The 25,761-nt window shown below is 38.3% G+C and overlaps 1 protein-coding gene across 1 annotated transcript in view; it reads left to right on the forward strand.

Moving 5' to 3' along the window:
• Nucleotides 1-684: 684 nt before the first annotated feature.
• Nucleotides 685-25,761, forward strand: part of Rnb (R and B) — a 76,142-nt gene continuing 51,065 nt past the window's right edge. The window contains exons 1-3 of the mRNA XM_067149486.2: nucleotides 685-1,195; nucleotides 7,752-7,972; nucleotides 17,281-17,458. Of these exons, the coding sequence (XP_067005587.2) occupies nucleotides 950-1,195; nucleotides 7,752-7,972; nucleotides 17,281-17,458 (645 nt within the window). The 5' untranslated portion in view covers nucleotides 685-949. The remainder of the gene's footprint in view (nucleotides 1,196-7,751; nucleotides 7,973-17,280; nucleotides 17,459-25,761) is intronic.

Here is a 25,761-nt window from a genome sequence, read left to right on the forward strand (position 1 = left end):
CTTTAGACGGGTAGCACTGAATAGCATGCTGCCATCGACAGTCCCGTTCTTATCTCTTCATATTCTGACGTAACCTGCCCGCTGGCAGTAGTGCCCCTGTGAAAATCTGTTGGTAGACATCCCATTAATTTTTGTGCATGCGGGACAATTATACGTAGAAAGTACGCTGTACGGGAGCCACCTGGTATATACGGTATATATATTTGGTAAAGATTTACTGGGATCACTGCTATCACATTCTGTTTCTACTTGTCGCTGCTTATGTTAAAAGCGACATCAATGACTCAGATTTGTGAAGGGAGCGATATAATAACATGTTGTCATCAGTCTCAGTTACAGCAAAATAACGTGATGTAATAAACACCTTGTTCTTTAATGCCTATGAAGCTTTCGAAATGAAAAGTCTTGTCACCGCGGTGAAACTACAAGTGAAATGACTTGAATTTCGTGGGATGATGCTAGAAAATTTCAGGCGCATATTTGGTATCATTCTATTACGTAACAAAATGTATATCGACTTTTCTGCTACATTACTAGTATTAAAAATTTCCACCAGATAGAAGTGTCGTATTCGAGGAATTTTTTCAGGACGTGGCTTCTACGAAGGGATTGATTAGAAGCTATAAGTATTTACTCTTTGCGTGTTGTAATTTTTCGTATTATTCTAGAAATAATGACGTGAATTTTGAGGTTAAGTATAGACAATTTGGGGAATGTAAATATATATATATTTAAAATCCACAAATTAATAATGCTTGATGGGGACTGATTTGGCTACCATTTTATTTATTTTCTTTTTTCTTTCTGAGTATGGTATTACTACGGAAGAAAATATGTTTTAACAAAAGGGTTATCGCAACATTTTATTATATATTTCCTGAAGTTTCATTGAACGAATTTATGTTATTTAATTTAATTATTATGCTGTATTGCTAAATACATTTCTAAAATGAATGAAACTGATGTAAATAACACCTTACTAAAGTTGAAGTCGAATGCCAATTCTGTCGTTTACGACACATTGGTATTAATCCGTAAGAAAATACTTCAGACAGAATGTGGAGTCAAATTAATTCGAGAAAGACGCGCTTTAGAAGATTTAGTGAACATCTTACATAAGCCTAATGAAAAGATTTTGGACGTTACTTTGAGTATTCTGGGAAATTGCTGTTTGGAACATGAAAGCAGAGTTGAGGTAAGACTGTTTCTTTTATATATTTGCATAACTATCCTTAAATGCAGCATATTATTATTTACACAAAACTTGTTTTCAATTTTGTGATGTTGTTGAAGTATTAAGCCGTTTCTATTACCGTAAACTTCGGATATTCTTTGTTCCCTATATTGCTCTTATTTTCACTCTCTTTCCCGTGGCCGCGTACTGGTAAATGTTCCGTACCCGGTTATCTGGTTTGGAGTTCTTCTGAAATAATTAGTGTACAGTTTTTTTGGCACGGAAGCTGCAGGGCAATACAAATAACTTATTGTTAATAGTCACTTTGGGTAGTCTTATGTATGAAAGCACTAGTGATTTGTGGTGTGTTCCGGATTTAATTAAAGAACATCCTCTTGTGATATTGAGAGGGTGCTAACATAAGGGCCTAGGAAAATAGGAACATTCCCAGAGAGGAAGCTAGGTGGACCGAGGTGAGGGAGCTTTCCATCTGTAAATTCATCTGTCTTTTATTCACTGACAACAACATATGGACAACATTATAACTGAAGCACTCTTTCAAAAGTAAACCAATAAACTCCTATTGGCCTCTTACGTACAAGAAAGAACAGGAGATCTATTATTTCCAGAAAATATAATGGAAACAAGTAGTACTAGAAAGTAATATTAAACGTTAACATTAAAGAAAAAGAAACGGCCTTCAACTGGCCATAGGCCCCTGGACTACGAACCCGGCCCATCGAAACAGCACAGCACACACAGAAGCACAACTCAAATCCACTTACACACACATTTGCGGCCACAAGCATTAACCTCTCACTCAATACACACACATACAACATTCACTCACGACTTACGCTCCGATGTTCGCAGCCCAGAAGCCTTGGGTTCGAAAGGAACCTCCCAGTAGTTGCTCAAGAGAGCGACAAATAATTAGTGAGAGTCTAACGCTGGATGCAACCAGCCACCAAGACTACGTTTGAGAAGGGAAGGGGAAGGGACAGGAGGGGGAACAACCAATGTAGAAACTCACTCACAGCGCAGGCGCACTTCAAGTGTCTGTAAGAGTCTTGTGAGAGAGCGTAATAGAAGTTTCTCGTAACACAATTTCTTAAATATAAAATGAAAATATTTCTTAAATGAAAATATCTGTGATAATATGCATTGTTGTTATAGTTGATCAAGGTGAATAGCAAACAGGTGATTGGTTGTAAGGGAACACTAAACTGATTAGTTTGATATATTTCATGGCATGAACTATGAATATCAGTATGTCAAAGTTAAAGATCTGATTTCAGTCCTCGATATAATCAGCTGTTTTTTCTAGGCCTAGTATCAAATTGCATAATAGTTAAGGTAGCACACCATCTCACCTGTCTTCTCACAATCATTTGTCGAGTTTCTTATCGATTGGCCAACAAACATCCATCTCAGATGTAACTTATAGAGCCATCCACAACTTTTTCCATTAGTTTCAAAGTGAAACTTTTCTGCACCAATCCCTAATCACATCAGCATGTATTCTATTTATTTTTCAGTAAGCTGCCACCCTTCTAGTGAGCTCCACTCCATTTATACCAGATCTTTTCTCCCCCTCGATGCTAATCCTCTAGGCCTCTAATTTTCTGAAATATCCTCCACCATTGACCGACGACCCCTCTCTGAACTCCTTAGTGAAATTGCTGCCTGTGTTGTTCTGAATTTATCTCGGCTCACCTTCGAATTGACTTTAATTGACTTCGAAGGTCTCGGCTTCTGCTCTTCTAAGGAATCTGCTCCAACCCAAATCCTTACATGTGCCCACTCTCTTGTTGGAAAAATCCACCACCACCACCTGAAAGATCAAGACCTATGATACCACCTTATGTTATTAATTATTCATTACTCCATGTGAAAGCCCATCTGGAACTGAACCTTCACTACTTCTACCTGACCATCACCAGTGAACAGTTCTTGATTTTCTCCAAACCTGCTTATCACACTTTAAATTCATGGGCCCTCTTCTCCCTCAGCAAGAACTGAAGAAAAGTGAGTTCTAGACACTTCAGGAGTGGGTGCAAATGGGATATCCTCCTCCTTTCAGCTACTTCTTATCCTCATGTACCATATGAGTATAATGGTAGGTACCACGTAGTCAATACCTATAAGTTTATTTACAAGATTGACTTAATGCAGCCAAAACATGTCCTGTTGGTTTTAATATGAATTTTCTTTTTACAACTTTCAATTGTAAATAGACTTATAGGTTTTGACTAGGTGGAACCAATATATAGTACGCGAACCTTTTCTTGAGCCCTGAACTCCATAGTGCTGAATGGGAACTAGGGCTCAAGGAAAAGTTTGCATACTATACTAGTTTTTCAATTTTTTGCTAGCAAGATGTAGTGTTTACAGTGCACTATGTCTTCTGGTATGGGCTAGAGTAATGTTGATACTTTCATTGATCTGTCTCGGTCTCATCCTTGGCTGTGACAGTATGAAAGTGACTGAGGTATGAGTGATGCTAGTAGTATCATTCCTTATGCAAACAGTCCCTGTTATGAATGGTGTAAAGTAAACTCGTGTCCTCATCCCGAGGTAGCGGAACTCTTTCCAGGCACACCCCCATCGCAGGTGAGCTGCATGTACCATTTCAACTACATACCAGTCTTCCTGTCATTCTTAAATTTCTGGCAGTACCAGGAATTGAACCCGGGCCTCCGAGGACTGCAGCTAATAACACTAACCGTTACACTACGGAGGTGGACAAGTAAACTCGTGTCCTCATCCCGAGGTAGTGCAGCTCTTTCCAGGCACATCCCCATTGGGGGTGAGCTGCATATACCATTTCAACCACATACCAGTCCTCCTGTCATTCTTAAATTTCTGGCAGTACCGAGAGTCAAACCCAGGCCCCTGAGGATGGCAGCTAATAACATTAACTGTTACACTATGGAGGCGGACTACGAATGGTGTGAAAATATCGCTCATAGGGTCGGTTGGTGCATGCATTTCAGTGGGCTTGGCAGACATATGTAATAGCAACTTCTGGCTGAGTGAGGAAAGCAATAGGAAATTACCTCACTCCTCATTTTCCTTCTACCGGATAAGTTGACCATGCGGTTAGGGGTGCGCAGCTGTGAGCTCGCATTTGGGAGATAGTGGGTTTGAACCCCACTGTCGGCAGCCCTGAAAATGGTTTTCCGTGGTTTCCCATTTTCACACCAGGCAATTGCGGGGCTGTACCTTAATTAAGGCCATGGCCGCTTCCTTCTCATTCCTAGGCCTTTCCATTCCCATCGTCGCCATAAGACCTATCTGTAATATAGGTAAGGAAAGGTTCCACCTTATCAATACCAATTTTATTTATATAAGATTAACTTACAGGACCGGTTTCGACTTTTTGAACAGTCATCATCAGCTGTACATTGGTACCTTTACATAAGTCAAATATTGGTTGAATTGCCTTTCCAAATGGAGAAGTTGTAGGGAAGCACTATGTCCAAGCATTCAAATTGGGCATGTTTAAGAGTAAAAATTGGTTATACGGTACATTCTAGATAGTTGAAAGCGAGTTTGTTTTTTAGGCCTAAAATTCATGTAAATTAGCTACTCAAACAAGGATATAGACATACGCAAGACGTATAAATCCATTCCAATGAAGTGATCTGAGCCATTATAAAGGATTTTAACACACACTGTATATTTTAACATGTGTTATGCATTATGTTTAATATACCTGTATTTTTTAAATTAGCTAATTTACACGAATTTTATGCCTAAAAAACAAACTTGCTTTCAACTATCTAGAATGTACCAGATTACCAATTTTTACTCTTAAACATGCCCAATTTGAATGCTTGGACATAGTGCTTCCCCACAACTTCTCCATTTGGAAAAGCAATTCAACCAATACTTGACTTATGTAAAGGTACCAATGTACAGCGGATGATGACTGTTCAAAAAGTTGAAACCGGTCCTGTAAGTTAATCTTAAATAAATAAAATTGGTATTGATAAGGTGGAACCTTTTCTTATCTATATTACATATTAACTATCAATACGGAAAATTATACTAATTAATCAAGATAAGACCTATCTGTATCGAGCTCGATAGCTGCAGTCACTTAAGTGCGGCCAGTATTTAGTATGATATAGATGTTGATTCACATAGGGAATCTGAAATATGCACTAGCCAGCGTCTTGGTAGGTGTGCTAGGTACCAACTGATGAGCCCAGCCTAGCACACGGGGGCGAAACGCTGGCAAACAGGAATGAGTTAGCTGGAAAATTTATAATGTCCAATAATGGACCATTTATATCAGTATCCAGAATTCGGGAGATAGTGGGTTCAAACCCCACTGTCGGCAGCCCTGAAGATGGTTTTCCGTGGTTTCCCATTTTTGCACCTTAATTAAGGCCACGGATGCTTCCTTCCCACTCCTCGCCCTTTCCTGTCCCATCGTCGCCATAAGACCTATCTATGTCGGTGTGATGTAAAGCAAAATAGCAAAAAAAGTAGAATTTCCCTTCTGACTTCATAGGCGTCAGAAATAGTACACAGCTATCGTTACTGCCTGCTGTCATTTCTTGATGGATAGAGTACTTTTGCATCCATCCCTTGGCATAGGCCAGAGTAAAGTGTAGCTTTCACCAAAGTCCCAGTCAACATCCATGGCTGTGACAATATGGAAGCTGCTGGGATGTGGGTAGTGCTGAGCACTGATATTCAGAACACGACTAGTGCATCTGAGTGTTATGAAAGGTGTTGCTCAAAGGGTCAGTCTTGCTGCAATAGTACTTTCTGACCGAGTTGGGAAAGCAATGGCAAACTACCTCAATCCTCATCTTACCTCATACTCCTCATTTTGGTGCTACCATTGGTTTTTGTGGTTTCCTTATAACCGCATAACCTTTGGTGGTGCTATTTAAGGATCAACCAGCCTCTGGGCTGATGAAAAAACCAACGTAATTGTCAATATGGATCCAAAATGAAATTTATTTCATTTAAGAAATCGATCGCACTTGGTATGATAAGCTTGAATTGGGCTCTATCCATTCATGGTGATATAGCTTTAGGATTTCAAACAGCTGAAATCTAGATCTCCAGCAGTCTGAGCAGCACAAGAACTGATGTCCAGAGATTTCAGTGCAACAACTGAGTGGCAATTTGGAATGATGCAGGAAAAGTTCTCAAGAATGGCAATCTTTGTTTAATGATTTATCATGGAGGACCTGGGTTGCCCTCAACGTAGTCCGAACAAATCTTGGACGATGCGGCTCTTTACTGCATAAATGGAGCATCGTATCACAAAATAAATAAATAAATTATTTAAAATAATAAATAATCTGAGAGTGATATAATGTCACTACCTTATGACTTGTGTGACTAGGACAAGCTAACGTAATAAAGCAATTTTGTATTAGACCTACATCTCAGTTTTTACTCCAAGTAATTATTGATATGTAACATTCCCTTATATATGGTATTAATATTTCTCAAATGTTTGCAGATATTTACAGGGTAACATAAAAATTAAAAATTGCTGATTGCACTAGCCTGCTCTGAGAGAGTTGGAAAGGTGTCCGTAGAAACTTAAAACACTAAGATTTATGGAGAAAAAATAGTGGACATTTACTTGTAGATATATTGTAATTTAAAAAATTGTGTTAGTTTACTAGTTTCAATTTTGTTATTATCCTATCTGAGAATATAAGGAATTATGGCATGTTATAGGAAAATTGATTGTAAAATTTAAATAATAAACTTCTTTGCATAGTTCCTGAGAATCTATTGGTATCATTGAACTAATATTCTGTTGTCATTGATGTCACTTTACTGAATTATATAGTCTACAGGAAAAATATTTTCCAAATTGGAGATGATGTGGAGAAACGTGTGGCTAGATTTATTTGATACAGAATGATCCATTGGAATTTAATTGTATAGTAGGCAGTTGGTAATATGTCATAGGATTAGTGGAAGAGTAGACAGCCAAAGATAGAAAAATATGAGAAAAGAAGGCATTACTTTTAATATATTTTTTTTTTCTTTTTTTTTGCTATGGGCTTTACGTCACACCGACACAGATAGGTCTTATGGCGACGATGGGATAGGAAAGGCCTAGGAGTTGGAAGGAAGCGGCCGTGGCCTTAATTAAGGTACAGCCCCAGCATTTGCCTGGTGTGAAAATGGGAAACCACGGAAAACCATCTTCAGGGCTGCCGATAGTGGGATTCGAACCTACTATCTCCCGGATGCAAGCTCACAGCCGCGCGCCTCTACGCGCACGGCCAACTCGCCCGGTACTTTTAATATTTGTCCCGGCCTCAAATGTCCAGGCGTACTCTGTACACTGTGATGTCATGACTTGCGGATGTCTTCTGAACATGTACCAGTTTACCTCAGTTGAGAATTAAAAGCAGCCAGGCTGTATTTTCTTATCATGTGATTGATTACTTATGATATTGTCTTGATTTCTATTTTTTGAGATTTCTTCTGATTGTTCCCTGGACTTCATGAAAAGATGAGTACCGTACTACTCATGTTACTAGCTCATCCATAATTTATGTGCATGCCTCCATTCATTGTGTTGTAGGTTGCAAACTACGGCATTGCAGCACCACTAGTGGCTGTTTTGCACAATATTAACCGAGACAGCATTCAGTGCCGTGCCTGCCGACTTGTTGGAAATCTTGCTCAGAATTACAATCTTGCCCTTGAACTACATGAAAAAGGTGTTATTAGTGGACTTGTAGTTGCTGCAGATGTCGGAGAAAATAGTATAGCAACTCGACAGATGGCTGTTAGAGCTCTCAGGTAAACATTTATAATATTTTGTTTTTGTATTACCAGTTTTAAACTTATTAGAAGTTATTTCATTTTTTTAAATGCAAAATTGTTTACTATTTTCTCTTTCCATGATGTATTCTGACCATTTACAGACCCATAATCAAGTCATGTACTTCCTTACAATCTTAGCCTTTTCTTGCATACTGCATGCCTACTCGCACATCAGCCTCCACCTTCTACTCAAGTTCATCTCCCCCACCTTGCTTTTCCTTCATCTTATGAATTCTGATTACCGGTACTACACATTTCCAAGTTCTCTTAGACATAAGTTAACTATTTATCACTCTCATCCTCTGTATCTTTAAATCTTTGAATACCATGTGTAGTAACAAATGGAAGTATAAGTGTTACAAGGTGTAAAGAAAGGTATAAAATCAAAATGGACATGAATTAATAAGGCAATTCGAAGCAGCTTGAAAACTAAAAACTTGGTACCAAAGAACCTGATACACCCAAGAGCTTTAGGAAAATTGAAATATCACAAATTCCCCAAAAGGGCCAAGCGGGGGGGGGGTGTTTTTTTTTTTTCCAAAGCTGGGGATCAGAATTAAAACAGCGTAAGTATGCAAGTGTAAGCTTTTTTTTTTTTTTACTCAGAGAAAACTGTTTGTTTTGGACCAGACTGATTGCAATGCAACTTGGTAGGATGATCAATTAAGGCATCTTCAACTTAATGGTAATTGTCATTCTGTCATAAAATAATATAACTTATAAATCTCATTTTTTTATCCTTTAACAACTAAGTAAAAGGATTTTTCCCTCCGTCCAACACTTATTTTTTTATAGCTAGTTTTTATGCATATGCGAACATCTGTCAGCTTAAATTCTAGCTAAACATTATAAGAACATGTTTCAAATATTGGCATATATAAAATAATGAGAATGCTAAAGGTGATAATGAACTTAAAAGTGCTCTTCCATAGAAAGAGGAACATATAACGGTGGCCAGCCGGGAGACTCCCACCAACATCTGTGTATTTTTTAACCAGGAATTATAATCAACTAAGGTTCTAATTTTAAGGAGTTTCCCCTGGTTGTTATAGTTCAAAATTTAAGACTTAGTACATATTATAAGTTAATGGAATGTACGTTGTATAATATCAACCACATTCTTATATTTAGAAGAAAGAAGAACCTCTTCCCCTAAAGGCTAATGCCATAACAAAGTATTTTATCAATTGAATGACCTTTTCATTGTTTTAATTCTCTACAGAAGAGCCTTTTAACTTCATTACTACCTTGTGTTCTGATTATTTGACATGAACCAATATTTGTACTTAATATATGTTTTTTTTAAAGCTGAAGATGTTCCAAAATGGATTAAAATATGTTCTTATAATGTTTAGCTAGAATTTAAGCTGACACATATTTGTATATGCATAAAAACTAGCTATTAAAATAAAGTAAGTATTGGATGGTGGGGAAAATCCTTTGACTTTAGACTATATATTTTCATATGTAAAAATATAGTAATTTGTTGCTGTAGTTTTAAATAAAACAGGGTGTATCGAAGGCGTTAATTGCGATGGAACTTGGTAGGATAATCATTTAAGATATCAGAACATTGCTGCTGTTACATAGACAGTCCACGGCATGACAAAATGAATGATTCTGAACAGGAATCCGGCAATTTCCTTGTTTGTGCTAATAAAACGTTATCACGTTTATCAAGCTGCCGATGGTTTGATTTGACACTTGGTTGTTCCTTTCCAATACTTATATTATCACGTTTATGTATAGATGGCCAAGATTTCATATTACATAATATTTTAGCTGCCATTGTAAACGATACAGAAGTATTAAAATCCAAATACGTAATATGTTCTTTTCGTGTTGTCAAAATCTTATTTTTGGTTTAAAGTGTTTTATGTGACTTTATATTTCTACAGTGCTTATGTCATCATCAGTAACTGCACCGTGGAGCCTTGTATTTTTTTGCATTTAAATATAGCATTACCATTGATTTATTGTTGGAATCATTAAATTTAGGATATCCAGTCTTAATTCACCATGTTTTCATTGAAATCTCTATGGTCCAACCCAAACAGCTTCCTTGTCTTTGGGAACTTTGCAGAGTGATGACCCACAAGTTTCCTGCAAGTCCAAATTCATTTTTAACATCAGACCATAAGAAAGTGTTGAGGGAAATTATCAAGATATTAAGGAGGTAAGAGTACTCAGTCCTGTTGGTTTCCTGTAGGCGAGGGGGTCTGCTACAAGTACAAGACACGGTAAAACCTCATTAATCTAGTTGTTGTCGATTGGATCAGTAAACATTGGGATTTATTAAATAATCTGGGTGCATAGATACTTGTTATAGTGTAAATTGAAACCATATGCTTGGGAACAATATACATGTATTGACAATTAAGATACAGTAATACAAATGTTAATAAATCTTTAAGAAGGAGATACGTACTTGATATAACTTACGTATCTTACTGTCTTTTTTTTTGCCCTTCAATTTGAAGAAAAACCTGGACCTCTCCGTTTATTGGAGGTTCTTAATGTCCATTGTTGGCTGGTATCCAGGTTCAACAGTTATTTATGTGGATGGTTTGAGGGCAGAAGCAAAAGTAGGCTGTGTGTTTATTGCCAATAATAAGAGGTTTCTTTGTCCTCTACCTGAAACCTGTAATGTGTACACAACAGAGCTCTTTGCTATCTTTGAAGTTCTGCGGTATGTGCTATCCAGTGAACGTTGGCAGTTTCTGCTGTATACTGACTGATTTCTGGAGCTCGTTACAGTATATTGATACATGTTTCCTGCATCACCCACTTTTGCAGTGGATCCAGGACCTGCTGGCCGGGTTGTGAAAGGTTAGAACCAGAATTACAGTATGTTTTTATGGCCCGTTGCCTTACAAGGTTCCAGCCAGTGATATTTGTTCTCAGATGAGACATTTGGTAATGTCGCATTGGGTGTTAGAGTGGCAGGCCACCCCTCTTTCAAATAAGCTAAGAATGATTAAAGGAACTAAGAAGGTATGGAAGGAAGACTTCCCTTCAAGTTTCTCAAAGAGAAGCGGTGGTATTATGTCGTCTTCAGATCAGCCATAGTATAGTAATGCGCTCCTACTTACTGAAGGGAGAAGACCTCATGGTGTTTACTTGCAGCGGTCATCTGACTATAGTACACATCCTTACGAAGTGCACGGACCTGGCCAATCAGCGCCGTAGTCTAAAACTTCCAAGTACCATCTCCCTCATTTTACAAGATGAGCAGTCAGTAGACCTCATTACCCATTTTATGGGGGATAGTAGCTTGTTTTATCATGTTTAAAAGTGAAGTTTCTATTTGTTTTTACATTTTATTTTATTGTTAACTGCATTTTTATTTTGTTGACTATGTTTTTATCTGTCTTTGTGTATATTTGATGCTTTATAGGCAATGTTTTTTGACTTTTAATTTGAATGAAATATATGATTTCATTTCAAAGGCAATGCCTTATTCAATTTTATTACATTTTAATCTGTTTAAAATCATTTTATAAGAAAATAAGGCATTGCAAATTGGATCCACTGATTATTTTAAATTCATAACTAGACTGAACCCATTGGAATTCAGTGGAATACTAAGTCCGTGGTTCAGTAAAGTATATTTATCTGGCAGTTACAAACTGTTGAGTGACAGCAGTTGCTACATGTAGTTTCCAGCGGCTGAATATATACTCCAGGAATTATAGACTGAAGTGTGTAGTACCTATTTGCAGAGAAATTTAGGTCCAATGTGTCTGAAATGTAGTGCTGTTAGAGCACCACCTTAAACACTACATTTATTGTCTTATTTGTACTTTCAAACGGTCAAATGATCGAACTTGAGACATTGTTACGTACAGTTGGCCGTGGCCAAATACAGGCTGGGGTAAATATACACCAACAGGGTCTAAAGTCATAGGAAAGTTTGATAAGCCACAGTGTTCTAAGGGCATCGGGTACTTTCTGTGCAAGTACAGGGCATCTAAGGTGGATAAAGCACTTGCACGGGGGAGCCAGCATAAATTTCTCCTCGCCTTTGAATCATGTTCAAGTTGGAGAGTTTCATTATCATCTTCAGTAATTAAGTTATTTACACTGATGTACGTTCTGGCAATTTGATTTGGTCACAATGTCCATTTATGGGGACAAGAGAGTCAATTTTGGAGGAATATTTAGCACCTTCTGGTGACTCAAATTTATTCCCATAAATTTCAGATACAGTATCTTGCTTCGCAATGGTAAAGGATGGCCAGTCAATAACAGATTGTTCTGACAATTCATGATTCACTTTAGGATAATCTTGATTACCAACTTTTAGCAAAAATTCAGCAAAGTCTAATTCTTCTGGTCTTGCTTGCGTATTTTTAAACAGATGAAAGTTTTAAATTCTGACCAAGGAGGAGAAAATTAGAGTTCTGAATAACAGCTTGTTTGAAAGCATGCGGAACAACAGGCAAATCCTGTTTAAAATCTCCACCTAGAACAATAACAATAATTACCCATGATGTCTTTCGAAAGTCTTTTAACATACATCAGGGCATGCACATAATGGAATGTGGCCTCCGGAGAGACCTGGTGCAGGTCTTTTGATTTGATGCTTTATAGGCAAGCTACATGTCTGTGAAGATGGGGGCTTACTTTTGATGAATTCTAATGAGGACGGCACACACACCTGGTCCCAGCGTCATTGGAATTAACCAATGACGGTTAAAATCCCTAACTCGACTGGGAATCGAACCAGGTCTTGGGGACCAAAGGCCAGCACGCTAACCATTTAGTAATGGAGCCGGACAAAACTAGTGTTCTCGTTCCGAGGTGGTTCAACTCTTTTCAGGCACACCCTGAATGGAGATGAGCTGCATGTACCATATTTTTTACCACATCCCAGCCCTCCTGCCATTCTTAAGTCTCTGGCAGTGCTGGGAATCAAACCATGCCTTCGAGGATGGTAGCTAATAACACTGATTGTTACACTGCAGAGCCAGACACTTAACTGATTATTACTTCATTTTTATCAAACAAAGCTCACATAGCTGTAAATGTTCTGTTGGCTGTCACTTATCACGTAGGCAATTCTGCACCCATTTTGCCTTCTTATTTTTATCTCTCAGAAATTGAAATAATCTAGTTCCTTTAGATGAGTGACTTTTGCAATTAAGAGCAACACAATAATCCTTATAACTTCAATCTCATTGCGCTGGATAGCATTCAGACGCAAGAAAGTTGAGCTCTATAGTCTCAAAATGGCTGCTGATGCAAGGAATTCTGAGAATGTGAGCAGACCTGTGAATATAGACCAACTGTGTCTTGGGTTTGGTCTTTGGTGTGATGAAGGCCTATTTCAGTCAAACGTAAAAGAAGCATAATTAATTAATTAATAATTAATTAATTAATTAATTAATTAATTACATTAAACAATTATAGCGGTACTCCTGGGGATGCAATACTTTTAAAAATATGAACAGAATGAGGTTGTAACCTATCATAGGTCCCTTTTGTTTTAAAGATTTACGTTATAAGTGCTGATTTATGTCCATGGTTTTTATTGTAGTTTACGCTTAACAGCAGCAGCCAAGTAGGGTTCCAATTTTATGGCCTGTTCATATGTCGCTGTATGATGAGTGATTCTCCTTATCCTTTTTGAACTACCCTGCAATCAGCTGACCGTGATCGCCTTGCGCTGCAACATGGATTAAGTGGTGCTATAATGTCCTAAGCTTTTGGCTAACGGTCTTTAATTTTGCACCAGTGCTGAGCTGAGTGGCTCAGACGGTTGAGGCGCTGGCCTTCTGACCCCAACTTGGCTGGTTCGATTCTGGCTCAGTCTGGTGATATTTGAAGGTGCTCAAATATGTCAGCCTCATCTCGGTAGATTTACTGGCACGTAAAAGAATGTGAGCAGACCTGCGGGACTAAATTCCGGCACCTCGGCATTTCCAAAAACCATAATAGTAGTAGCTAGTGGGACGTAAAGCAAATAACATTATTAATTTGACACCAGTGGTTCTATAATACATATTTTCAACATTTTTTTGTCATTGAAGGACCATGCCTACTTGGTTTTGTTAACCACTGAAAATATAGCAGACATTTGTTCAGTTGGCTCCAGCCAGGAGCGCTTCTGCCTCTCTGTTATTGTACAATAGCTCACTGATATGGACCTTGCTAGAATGTAACTGTGGTAGTGCCATCTGTTGTATTCAGAATGAACTATGGTATTGCCATCTCTTGTCAGTTACTGGAACTGAATGAAACTGCTTTGCGAAGCCAAAAGGAAGCTTTGTCTGAATATTGAAAAATTCATATTAAGGTAAAAAATGAAATGGCGGATGGCTTTTAGTGCCGGGAGTGTCCGAGGACAAGTTCGGCTCGCCAGGTGTAGACCGTTTGATTTGACACCCGTAGGCAACCTGCGCATCGTGATGGGGATGAAATGATAATGAAGATGACACATACACCCAGCGCCCATGCGAGCGAAATTAACCATTGATGGTTAAAATTCCCGACCCTGCCGGGAATCAAACCTGGGACCCCTGTGACCAAAGGCCAGCATGCTAACCATTTAGCCATGGAGCCGGACCATATTAAGGTGATAACTATCAATGAAAAACACAATCATGCGGAATGTAGGGATATGTATCTTTAATTTAAAATAACAATTTGAAAATCTGCTAAGTCGTTGACGGATTGTAGACAGAAAGCAAACTTGTCATATATGGGCAAATAGCATTATGCGCATGTTAATTTCATAAAATAAAATAATAATGAATGTTATTTGCTTTATGTCACACTAACTACTCTTTTACAGTTTTCGGAGACACCGAGGTGCCGTAATTTAGTCCCACAGGAGTTCTTTTACGTGCCAGTAAATCTACCTACATGAGGCTGACGTATTTGAGCAGCTTCAAATACCACCGGACTGAGCCAGGATCGAACCTGCCAAGTTGGGGTCAGAAGGCCAGCACCTCAACCGTCTGTGAGCCACTCAGCCCGGCAAAATAAAATAAAAATAATAATAATAATAATAATAATAGCTGAAATAAAGAAAACAGTAGTGTTGGCACATGTATAGAGGGGTCCAGAAAAATGTAGACAGTCTTTGATAGTCAATATTAATGGAACAAAAGACATATCGTTACAATTCTTGCACGGGGGGAAAGTTATTTTATGTGTTCAAAATGACCCCTATTAGCAGCCAAACAACGTTGATGCCACTGAACTGCTGACTGAACTACAGCTGTCAGTGTTGCCGGTGTGATAGCTGCACAAGATGCCTCGATAGTTTCTCGTAGCTTGTTCAGTGTAGCTGGCTTCTGTCAATAAACTTTATTTTTCAAGGTCCCCCATAGGTAGAAGTCAAGAGGTGTGAGGTCTGGAGACCGTGGTGGATACTCAACAGCTCCTCTTCACCAACTTCAGTGGTATGGGCACATTATGAGAATGAAGAGCAAGAGACCTGCCAGAAAATACTTCAGCCTTACTGCCCAAAGTAAAAGACTAAGGGAAAGACCAAGGAAACACTGGATAGAGACAGTGAAATCAGATTTTGAGGAAGTTGTCCTGGAATAGAAGATGTATGCAGACAGGAAGAGATGGCGAGCTCTTGTACACCACACTTGGGGAAACTGGAGTTGAAAAATGATGATAATGTAATTTGTAGGTATGGTTTAGGAGTTATTGTTTTCAGTGAAAGCTTGGGGAGAAAAAAATGAGCTTAATAGACAGGTGGCTGGAAGGGATTTGGGAAAGACCCTGCACTGAGCTGTGATTGTAAATCAGGAGGAAAGACAGGTAACGTCATCTATGAGGGAAATATTATAAGGCTTATCACCATAAATTCAAAATTGTTCCCATGCAAAGCCAGGGTGGATCAGTAGTAATTTTATAAAATGGTAAAGTATGCTGCTGATTTCTATCTCAAAAGCGAAAGCAAATGCTTAGACAAAGATCAGTAACAGCCCGTTATTGACAGGTACACAATGCTAATATTTGTTTGTAGAAGATGCAGTGAAATGGATGAATATACAATACATCAAGACAAGAATGTTCAGAGAAGGATAGCAACATACCCTAGAGAGAAGCACAGTAACAGGTCAGGTCACACCTTTGTTGTTTCTGTTGCTCTTTCTATACACTCTGACCGGTAACTGTATTTTATATTTTGTGTATGTTTCGAGGTTCATGTCTTTGGTATATATGTACATTATGTGCATTTGTTTTATCATTTCCTCACTTTATTTACCTACTCTTTCTGATTTTCTTCCCCAGCTACGTTATACTAAATAAATATTGAAGTGGACCTCTCATTTTTTGACACATGAGTTTCAGACTGCAAATATTTCTGTAAAGTTGAAAAGATGCCGTGAGAGGGACACTGATCAGAAGTATCTTGTCTTCTCGGTATTAAACACTACGGTATAGTCAACTTAACTTGTGCAATGTCTCTTACTCCTGTATACATGTACAAAGGCAAGTTATTAAATAACAAGGACAGGGCGAGTTGGCCGTGCGGTTAGGGGCGCGCAGCTGTGAGCTTGCATCTGGGAGATATTGGGTTCAGACACACTGTCTGCAGCCCTGAAGATGGTTTTCCGTGGTTTCCCATTTTCACACCAGGTAAATGCTGGGGCTGTACCTTAAGACCACGGCCGCTTCCTTCCAACTCCTAGGCCTTTCCTATCCCATTGTCGCCATAAGACCTATCTGTGTCAGTGCAATGTAAAGCCGCTAGAAAAAAAAACTTCGCACTCCTAGACCTTTCCTATTCCATCATTGCTATAAGATGACTGTGTTGGTTGCCATGTTAACTGGTCTCTCACTCCGATATTCATCAGATCACTGATGTTTTGTCTCTGTTTCAAAATCTTTCCACCCATTCATACACTCACCTGTGACTTAAACAACTGCCTCCATACTAAAACTTCATTCTGCTGTAGATTTCAGAAGGTGTCACCCCTTCTGATCATTGAAAACAAATAATGCTTTATTGCTCTTCTCTGGTGTAAGTCGACCGTGCAGCATCTATGCTACTGTACAGGTGCTTACAGATCAATCATCATGGCATACGCATGGCATATTCCTGAGGAACTATTTTATGTCTAGAAACACAATTTTTCATTATGCATAAATCTCCATGTAATTTAGAATAAAATTCCTCTTATTTATTGACTTCCTTGTGTAATTTGTCTTGTTAAATTAACGGTTTCCCATATTTTTCACTTTCTTTCATTAAATTAGATATGTATCCATTATTTTTTGTCAGTGATATTAAAATATTGAAATTATTATTTTTATAGGATGTTGTGGAGTGTGCAGAGTCAAAGATCTAATATGCTAGAGTTGAATGCTGTCCACAAAGTTGCAAAACTTTTGGCTACTCCATATGAGTCCAAAGAAGAAAGGGAGTTGTTGAATGCTGTTATAAAAGCACTGGTAGTATTTTCCTATCAGTGTTCAGAACATTGTGCACGACAGGTAGAACATCTTTTTTAATTATACTGTTACTGGTAGTGAGATAGATATAAGGAGTGTTTGGAAAGCATGTACTGTTTGCCCATTGTTTGTGTACATCATCGACCAAGGTTGATGGTTTTTGAAAATAAATAGGATGTTATGTTAGCATATAAAAGCTCTGACGAACACATTAGGGATCAATGTCATGGAGTTCTTTTGACATTCTGAAGCATTTGTGTTAAATTCTTAGTTTTGCTACCAAAGGTGCTGACTGAAGTTTATTTACTTGCTAGTGAAAACAAAATGTTGAAATTGATGCACAAGTCGCCTTAGTGGCAAACTCCAAATACTTGCATTTTGGCAGCCTGATTGATTGATGTCGTGTGGCCTCTGGCTGAGCCTTCATTGTATTATATTCTTATCAAATTTTAGGATAGATTGTAGGATAGATTTGACAAAACGGAAAATGTTACATTGAGCAAGAGACCCAAACACAATTGGGGCAATACATCAACTTTTCAAAATATTGTAATAACTATTACTGAAACAGAAAACTCTATACTAAAAATTCCGTACGAATTACGAGAAGTAGTAAGCCACGAAATTAGTAAAAGGAACCCACAATACATTAATAAAATCCACAACAACAATACCATCAACAAATCGCACTTAAATAAGCTCAGCAGCAAGATAAAACAGAACAATCTACTTATTACTAAAGCTGACAAAGGCAACACGACGGTTATCATCAACAATTACATAACAAAAACCAAAGAATGTTTTCAAGACAACACTTTCTCAATTAAACGTAAAGACCCAACCAAAGAAACCTCAAAACTATACTCAAGAACACACATTTTCTTTTCACTGAAACAGAATCTACAAAGCTTATAACAATGAACCCCCAACTACCGACCACTAAAGCCTATCCTAAATTTCATAAAGAAAATATCCCAATGAGACCTAATATAAATTATAGAAACAGCCCAACTTACAAGGTTTCACAATTCATTCATAAATTCCTTAAGAAGCATTACTCTTTTTTAGCAAACAAAACAATATGCAACTCAATAGATTTTTGCAATAGAACCAAAATATTAAAGATTGAACAACATCATTTCCTCACTTCATTTGATATAACAAATATGTATCCAAATATTCCCATCAAACAAACTACAGAAATAATTGAATCTAACTTAAAGAACTACAGCAAGTTGAGCATTCTAGAAATAGAAGAATTTACGAAACTACTCCAGTTTACTATCAGTAACAATTATTTTAAATTTCACAACACCATTTATCAACAGCAGGGCCTACCTATGGGATCCCCAGCCTTAGGCATATTAGCGGAAATTTACATCACACATCAATCAATAAAATAGATAACATTTTTTTTGGTGTAGGTTTGTTGACGATATTTTCATCTTCATCAATAACAGATCCACTGATGAAAACATCATATTAGACAAACTTCATACTTTGGACCTCCATATAAAATTCACCAAAGAAATTGAAAACAACTGCTCCCTAAACTACTTGTACCTAACAATAACCAGACATGAAAACCATCTATCCTACAAAATCTACAGAAAACCCACACACACTTCAAACACCATAAAAACCAATTCCATCCATCCCAACGTACATAAAAGAGCAGCTTATTTAGCATGATACATAGAGCCCTCAATATACCATTATCAAAAGAAGACTTAAATAATGAACTACAACTCATCTACGACATAGCCAAACACAATGGATACAGTAAAGAAATGGTCAATAAAATTATACACAGAATGAACTCCCAACCCAAAACCAAATTAACAAAAATAGACAAACCCAAGAAAGATTACATATCATTCACTTTCAACAACGCACACATATACCCCATAACTAATGTTTTAAAAAAGTACAACTTAAGAATAGCATTTAAAACCATGCACAATAGCTCCAATATCATACACAATGTTCGAACTGTTAACAACAATAACAAATATAACCAATCAGGAGTTTACCGTATCAAGTGCAATGATTGCAAAACAAGTTACATTGGACGTACAGGCAGAAATTTCATAATCCGGTATAATGAACAGCTAAACGCAATACAGCATAACCACTTCTCAGCAATAGGCCAACACATTGAAGAATATAAACACAGTTTCATGAACATTTCTTTAGATCAATACGCTAATCCCAATTTCAATATAAATGATATTACAGAAAAAAACTGATATTATCTTTAAAACAAAGTCGCCCTAAAAAACGACTACCTCAAAACAATCAATAGGTAACAAAGTCATTCCCGCCCTAAAAAAAAGGATTACCTCAAAACAATCAATAAACGGAGCACAACACGTGCCACAAAACCACTAAGCGACACGGCCAACCCACAACAACCAATCCCCCTATCCCTCCGTCCACATCCCTCATCACTGCTGGCATAACCCCAAGACGAACCCGCAGCAGTACGCAGAGAGTTCTGAAACAGAACTCTACCCAACCACAACAACAGCAGTAAGTACACTTTCTAATTCACACACGTCTTCAGGCATTCCTTCAGTCCACAATCCGTCACTCATAACGTACTTATCTTTTACAGATAACCATAATACCAGAACATAAATATGGACAGGAAAGGAACTACCACTGCTGTCAGAATTTTTAATCATACTCAAAACAAGACTACGTCTTCATGGTATGGTTCTAACTCAAACGAACAAGATTTTACCCACCACAAAGCTAAATTGGACCTTTTAATGACAAGTGTTTTATTATAATACACCTAGCTATTAACCAACTAAATAGAATACATCATAGAAACCCATCATCGTTTACAAATATAGTATCAACCGACGCAAATCTACGATTAACAGCATGATAATTACAAGAAGAAAGCATACGCAAGACATGTATAATTTAACTCATCAAGTTTTAGACTTATTTATATTATTGTTCACGAGCACTAGCATCAACTGATATAATTCATAGCCATAAGACTCTACCAAGAAAGAAGAAGATATGTGCAAGACATAAACATATAAATTAATCGGTGCTTTACATATGTTTTTAGCATATTTTAATGCGTTTTATGTGTTTGTACAACTGATTAGCTCTTAAGTTTAGGTTAAGTTTTTATAATCACAATTTAAACCTCAAGAACATTTACACTTACGTACCTCAATTTAAACCATAAATCATAACTTATATGCCCCATTAGACATATCCGGATATGCCAATCAAAGATGGCATCTCCCTTTGGACAACGTAATGTAATTCATGCAAAACATCAACATTAGGCAGCTGATGATGGCCAAATAGGCCGAAACCGGTACTGTAAGAACTACAAGTATAAAAAATTGTATTGATCAGGTGGAATCCTTTCTTTTCCATATATGTGTAAATCATGAGTTCTACCGCTCACCTTGGGTGTCAGGAGTTTGAGTCTTGGTAGGTTTAAATATTTTTATCCTACACTAACTTATGTAGTGAGTCATGGAACTTCCTTTGTTTTATTATGCTGTTATTAGTGGGTGGGCTTATTTGTGATCTTGAACAGGGTCGTGCAGTAGCGAGAGGACCACATACTGCCATTGTGCACGACCTCTTCCAGGCATGTAGCCATGGAATCGATTAGACCAGAAGCATACATATTGTCGTCACCTGATATCTCGTCCCAGGCCACAGCCAGAGGGCGTCATTCATATTTGGCATGGGATTGAACCAGGTCTCCACCACACATTCTCGATAATTAATGTCTACCCACAAGGAGGCTAGTCATTAAGCTCGTCGTGACCTTGCCTTGCAAACCATTCCTCAACTAATCGGGACATGTAGATCGGTCTTGCTGAAGTTGTATAACACCAACAGGATGAAGTATCCGTTTGGGAGTGACCATAATATTCTCTAAAATGTGCAGCATTGCCCTGTGGTGAGATTTTGTTCGAATCTATGCAACAATCCTATCCGAAAGCTCATTCAATCACAATATGCAACAGATACACAGCCAGAGTGCCAATGTTTGGCCATGTATGCTGGATTTTGTTGTATGCCGAAAGGGTGAATACCAGCCCATTGTTCACCGAGGAAAATGTGCTCTTGTTGGAGAATGACATTCAACCAATCCCATACAGTGAAAACTCGTTAAGACGTTTCTGCAGAGGACAAGAAAAATGAACATGTTAAGCGAGAAAACATACTAATGAACATACGAATTAAAACTATCCAACAAGAATATGGAAACGCTAGATACGTTTTTTCCGACATGAGGGCATTTTACGTCATGTATCCGCGAGTACAGTAAAAACTATAGGCCTGTCTACCATTTCTAAAGATGAGAGGAAACTATTAAAAGGTGTGAAAAACACCTATGAAAATCTTTTCAGTGGGGATTAAAAAGAACAAATTTAAAAAAAAAAAGGCCAGACAAAAGACAACAAATATGAAAACATGTGCAAAAGGGCCAACAAAAATATCGAAGTATTATTGCTGATCACACTCTTTCTAAAACAAATGTTAGTAGAAGCCTTTTATTTCAGAGCATTGGGTTATTAAACATTATTTTCTGGTCACACTCTTGGACAATGAATTGGAAGTTACACTCGACCATCAAATGCTAGGAGTACCTTAGGCCGCCATTTTGAATCAAACAAAACCGACCAACTTGAGTGATTGAGTCGAAACTTGAAGGTGCGAACATTCGCGGCCTCTGTGTCCACTTTCTGACAGATTTTAATTTTGTCTTCATTATTAAGGAATTTTACATTTTCCGTATCCATAACTAGGCTATCACAAGACAAATATGCACCACGCTAGTCAATTTCACATGATTTTGTTTCTAATCCAGATATAGATAGGCTACCATATCATGCAACAAATATTCTCTACACTTCACTGTACCACTCAACTAACACAAAATAAATTTCTACCTTCTGAATGGAATGCAAAATACAACCACCAATAGGCTCAGTTTGCTATTCAGCAATCTCGCACCTAGCTGGCAAGCAAAACTGAACATTCGTGAGGCAAACGACTTGCTCCCTGAAAGTGCAACTTATTCTGTGAAGTTCAGGAAGGCCGTTTTCCGTAATTACGCAACTGTAGCGACAGCTGTAACCTGAGTTGGAAATCACGTTTCTTTCACAAGGGATGACAAATACAGTAACATTTTCAGGACTAGGAAAAATGTGATCGTACTGATCGGTAATAGCGAAAATTCGTGACACTATAAGTGAGGTATTTTTATAATACAGATTTAATGCGATGAGAATTGGGACTTTGAATTTACGTCGTGCTAAGCGGGAAAATGTGTTAATGAGCGACGCACTAATGAGGTTTCACTGTAGAACGTTGTCCTCAGCAAATGTAAGGCGGTACACCATCTGCTCGTCAATTAGCTTTTGTTTCTTAGCCGCTTGCTGGGATTGTAACCCTGCCTCATTCAGGGATCTCAAAGCCATACTTGAGCTGCTTGAGAAACGCACAGCCTTGTGTAGCTGCATGGTGTTCACCAACGGGATAGAAAGGGCCTTAGTGATCAAGCAATTGTCCTGTTTCTGGTTTGAGACTTGCCAGGAATCGGTTTATGTCTCCCGATTCTTGAAAATGTCTTTCCAATGCATCTCCATACACTGTGGGATGCCATAGCGTCGTCTAGTCTCTGTTGCGGTTAGATTTTGTTGTTCAATGAGAGCAGCTATCCATCATGAATGTGAGATCCTTGGTGTATCATAATTGCCGGTAGAATGGCTTATCTGTGTGTAATAAGCTTGGTGGGGTCATCCTGCAATTGATTTGTTTGCCTGTTATTGCTACTGGCGAGTAAATCAAAACCCATCCCAAGCAGATTCGAACCAACCATCTCCCACTGTGAACCTGAGTCCGTACCCACGGTGCTTCACAGGCGTGCATAACACACCTATTAGTCGCCTGCTACCTTCCACCTCGTTCATATTTAAAACTGTTTGCAGGAAACTTTGCAGTCCAATTGCTTCCCACACTTGTAGATACTCCAGTTATGAAGATAATTTTTATATTAGTAATATTTCATTGCTCCTTAGTATTAAACTAAGAACCACATATAATGGTTGCATGAAACATTGCTTATCCCTGTACAGTTGGGCTTAGTGTTTGAGGTGGAACCCATAATAGAATTTACTGTTAAATCTTGTATTTGTTTGCCTTGTAGAGTCAGTTGATAGGTTAGAATCATAAATTAATGCACACTCTAAATACAGGTCCGTTTATTAGCTGTTGTGCACATCTAAGGAACGCATCATGCACACATATCCACCGTGTGGTGAACGTGACATTCAGAAAAGTACTGGGATGCAACTGGTCATAAAACTATCAAGGATCCCACCTGTGAGGGTCAGGATAGAGGAAAAAGCCACCTGCGGAAGAGATCTTCAGTATCTGGAATAAATATTTACAATAACATACCTAACATGTGAGTGATTAATGAAAGGAAAGGTGGATATTAAAATAACACTTGTAACATACTTTGTATTTACGTACATTTCAGTATGGACCTAACATAAAAATTATAACGTGTAAGGATTAATGAATTACGTGACAATTCTTCTCATGATTTGAGATTTGTAATTTTTAAATACATTATTTTTTATTAACAGCATATACTCATCACTACCAAACTAACAATATTGCTTCACTCTTCATTTTGAAAGCACAGAACAGAACCATACAGGTTAGCTACAGAGCTGAAACTGAGCACAGTTGTTCCCGAGGCATGCCAGAACATGACGCACACACTCGTTGCGATATGCGCGCGAACTGCGTGTACACTGCCAGCTGGTAAATGCACGTCATCATACTCCCATCATACTCTCTTTCTTATTTGTTGGCCCCTAGGACTTTTTTCTCAGTCTGTTGTTGGTAAAACAAAAGGTATTAAAATTAGATTTTGATGAAAGTTTGTCATGTACATTTTTTCATTGAAAACTTGTTTTTTGGAGGCCCAGATTAGAGTTGTCCTTAAATTTGTCTCAGCTGAGTCATCCTACCTCCCCAGATTGCCTCACAACAGTGTGAGATATTGACGAACGTTGGCCCTGTTGTCTCTGCATACCTAATTAGATATTCAAACAAATTTCTTTCCTTTGATAATTCACTAGTTCTGGACTAAGTTGAGTCCTCCCTTTGTGAGGCATGATTTGTACGAAGCGTGTTTTTTAAGTAAGGTCCGTTTTGTTGTAGACACTAGCAGTTCGTGCGCATATCGCAACGAGTGTGTGCGTCATGTTCTGGCATGCCTCGGGAACAACTGTGCTCAGTTTCAGCTCTGTAGCTAACCTGTATGGTTCTGTTCTGTGCTTTCAAAATGTTTAAGACTATCAAATCGCCCGCTGCGTGTGAGGTTCGGTCAGTGATACGGTTTTTGTCAGCAAGGAACCTGTCTGCTGCAGAAATTCATCGACAGATTTGCGAAGTGTACGGTGATACTGTGACAACGTCCATGATGAGGACCGCTCCTGTCTCCCTTCTTTGATTACAGACGATTTGGTGGCTTCAGTTGAAGCGAAGATTCGTGAGAACAGACACTTCACAATAACAGGTCTCTCAAACGAATTTCCTGACGTGTCGAGATCAGTGCTTTACAACATTGTTTCTGAACACCAAAAGTTTAGGAAACTGTGCTCCCGTTGGGTCCCGAAACTCCTAACAGAGCACCACAAAAACCAAAGATTTGAGTGTGCGATGAAGTTCTTGACTCGTTATGACGATGAAGGTGACGGCTTCTTGAGTCAGATCGTAACTGGAGATGAAACATGGGTTTTGCATATCACGCCCGAATCGAAGCAACAGAGCATGGAATGGAGACACACACACTCGCGTGTAAAGGTGAAGGCCAAACAGACTCTGTCCCAGCGCAAAATCAGGCGTCGGTGTTTTGGGATAGGCGTGGTGTTTTGTTGGTCGACTTCATGCAACGAGGAGTCACTATCAATGTAGAAGCATACTGCCAAACCCTGAGAAAGCTACGCAGAGCGATTCAAAACAAAAGACGCGGCATGCTGACAAAGGGAATTGTCCTTCTCCATGACAATGCAAGACCTCACACTGCAGGTCAGACCCGCGATTAATTGGACAGTTTTGGCTGGGAAGTTTTAGACCACCCACCCTACAGTCCTGATCTTGTGCTGAGCGATTTTCCTCTACCTCTAACGTCACCTCATTGGCAACTATTACAATGATGGCGACGACATGAAAACGGCAGTGAACTCTTGGTTATCGGAGCAGGCGGCAAGTTTCTATGAAGAGGGTACTTTAAAATTGGTTACGAGGTATGATAAGTGCTTGAACAAACTTGG

This window comes from Anabrus simplex, chromosome 6 (assembly GCF_040414725.1).
Source record: "Anabrus simplex isolate iqAnaSimp1 chromosome 6, ASM4041472v1, whole genome shotgun sequence".
Taxonomy (NCBI): domain Eukaryota; kingdom Metazoa; phylum Arthropoda; class Insecta; order Orthoptera; family Tettigoniidae; genus Anabrus; species Anabrus simplex.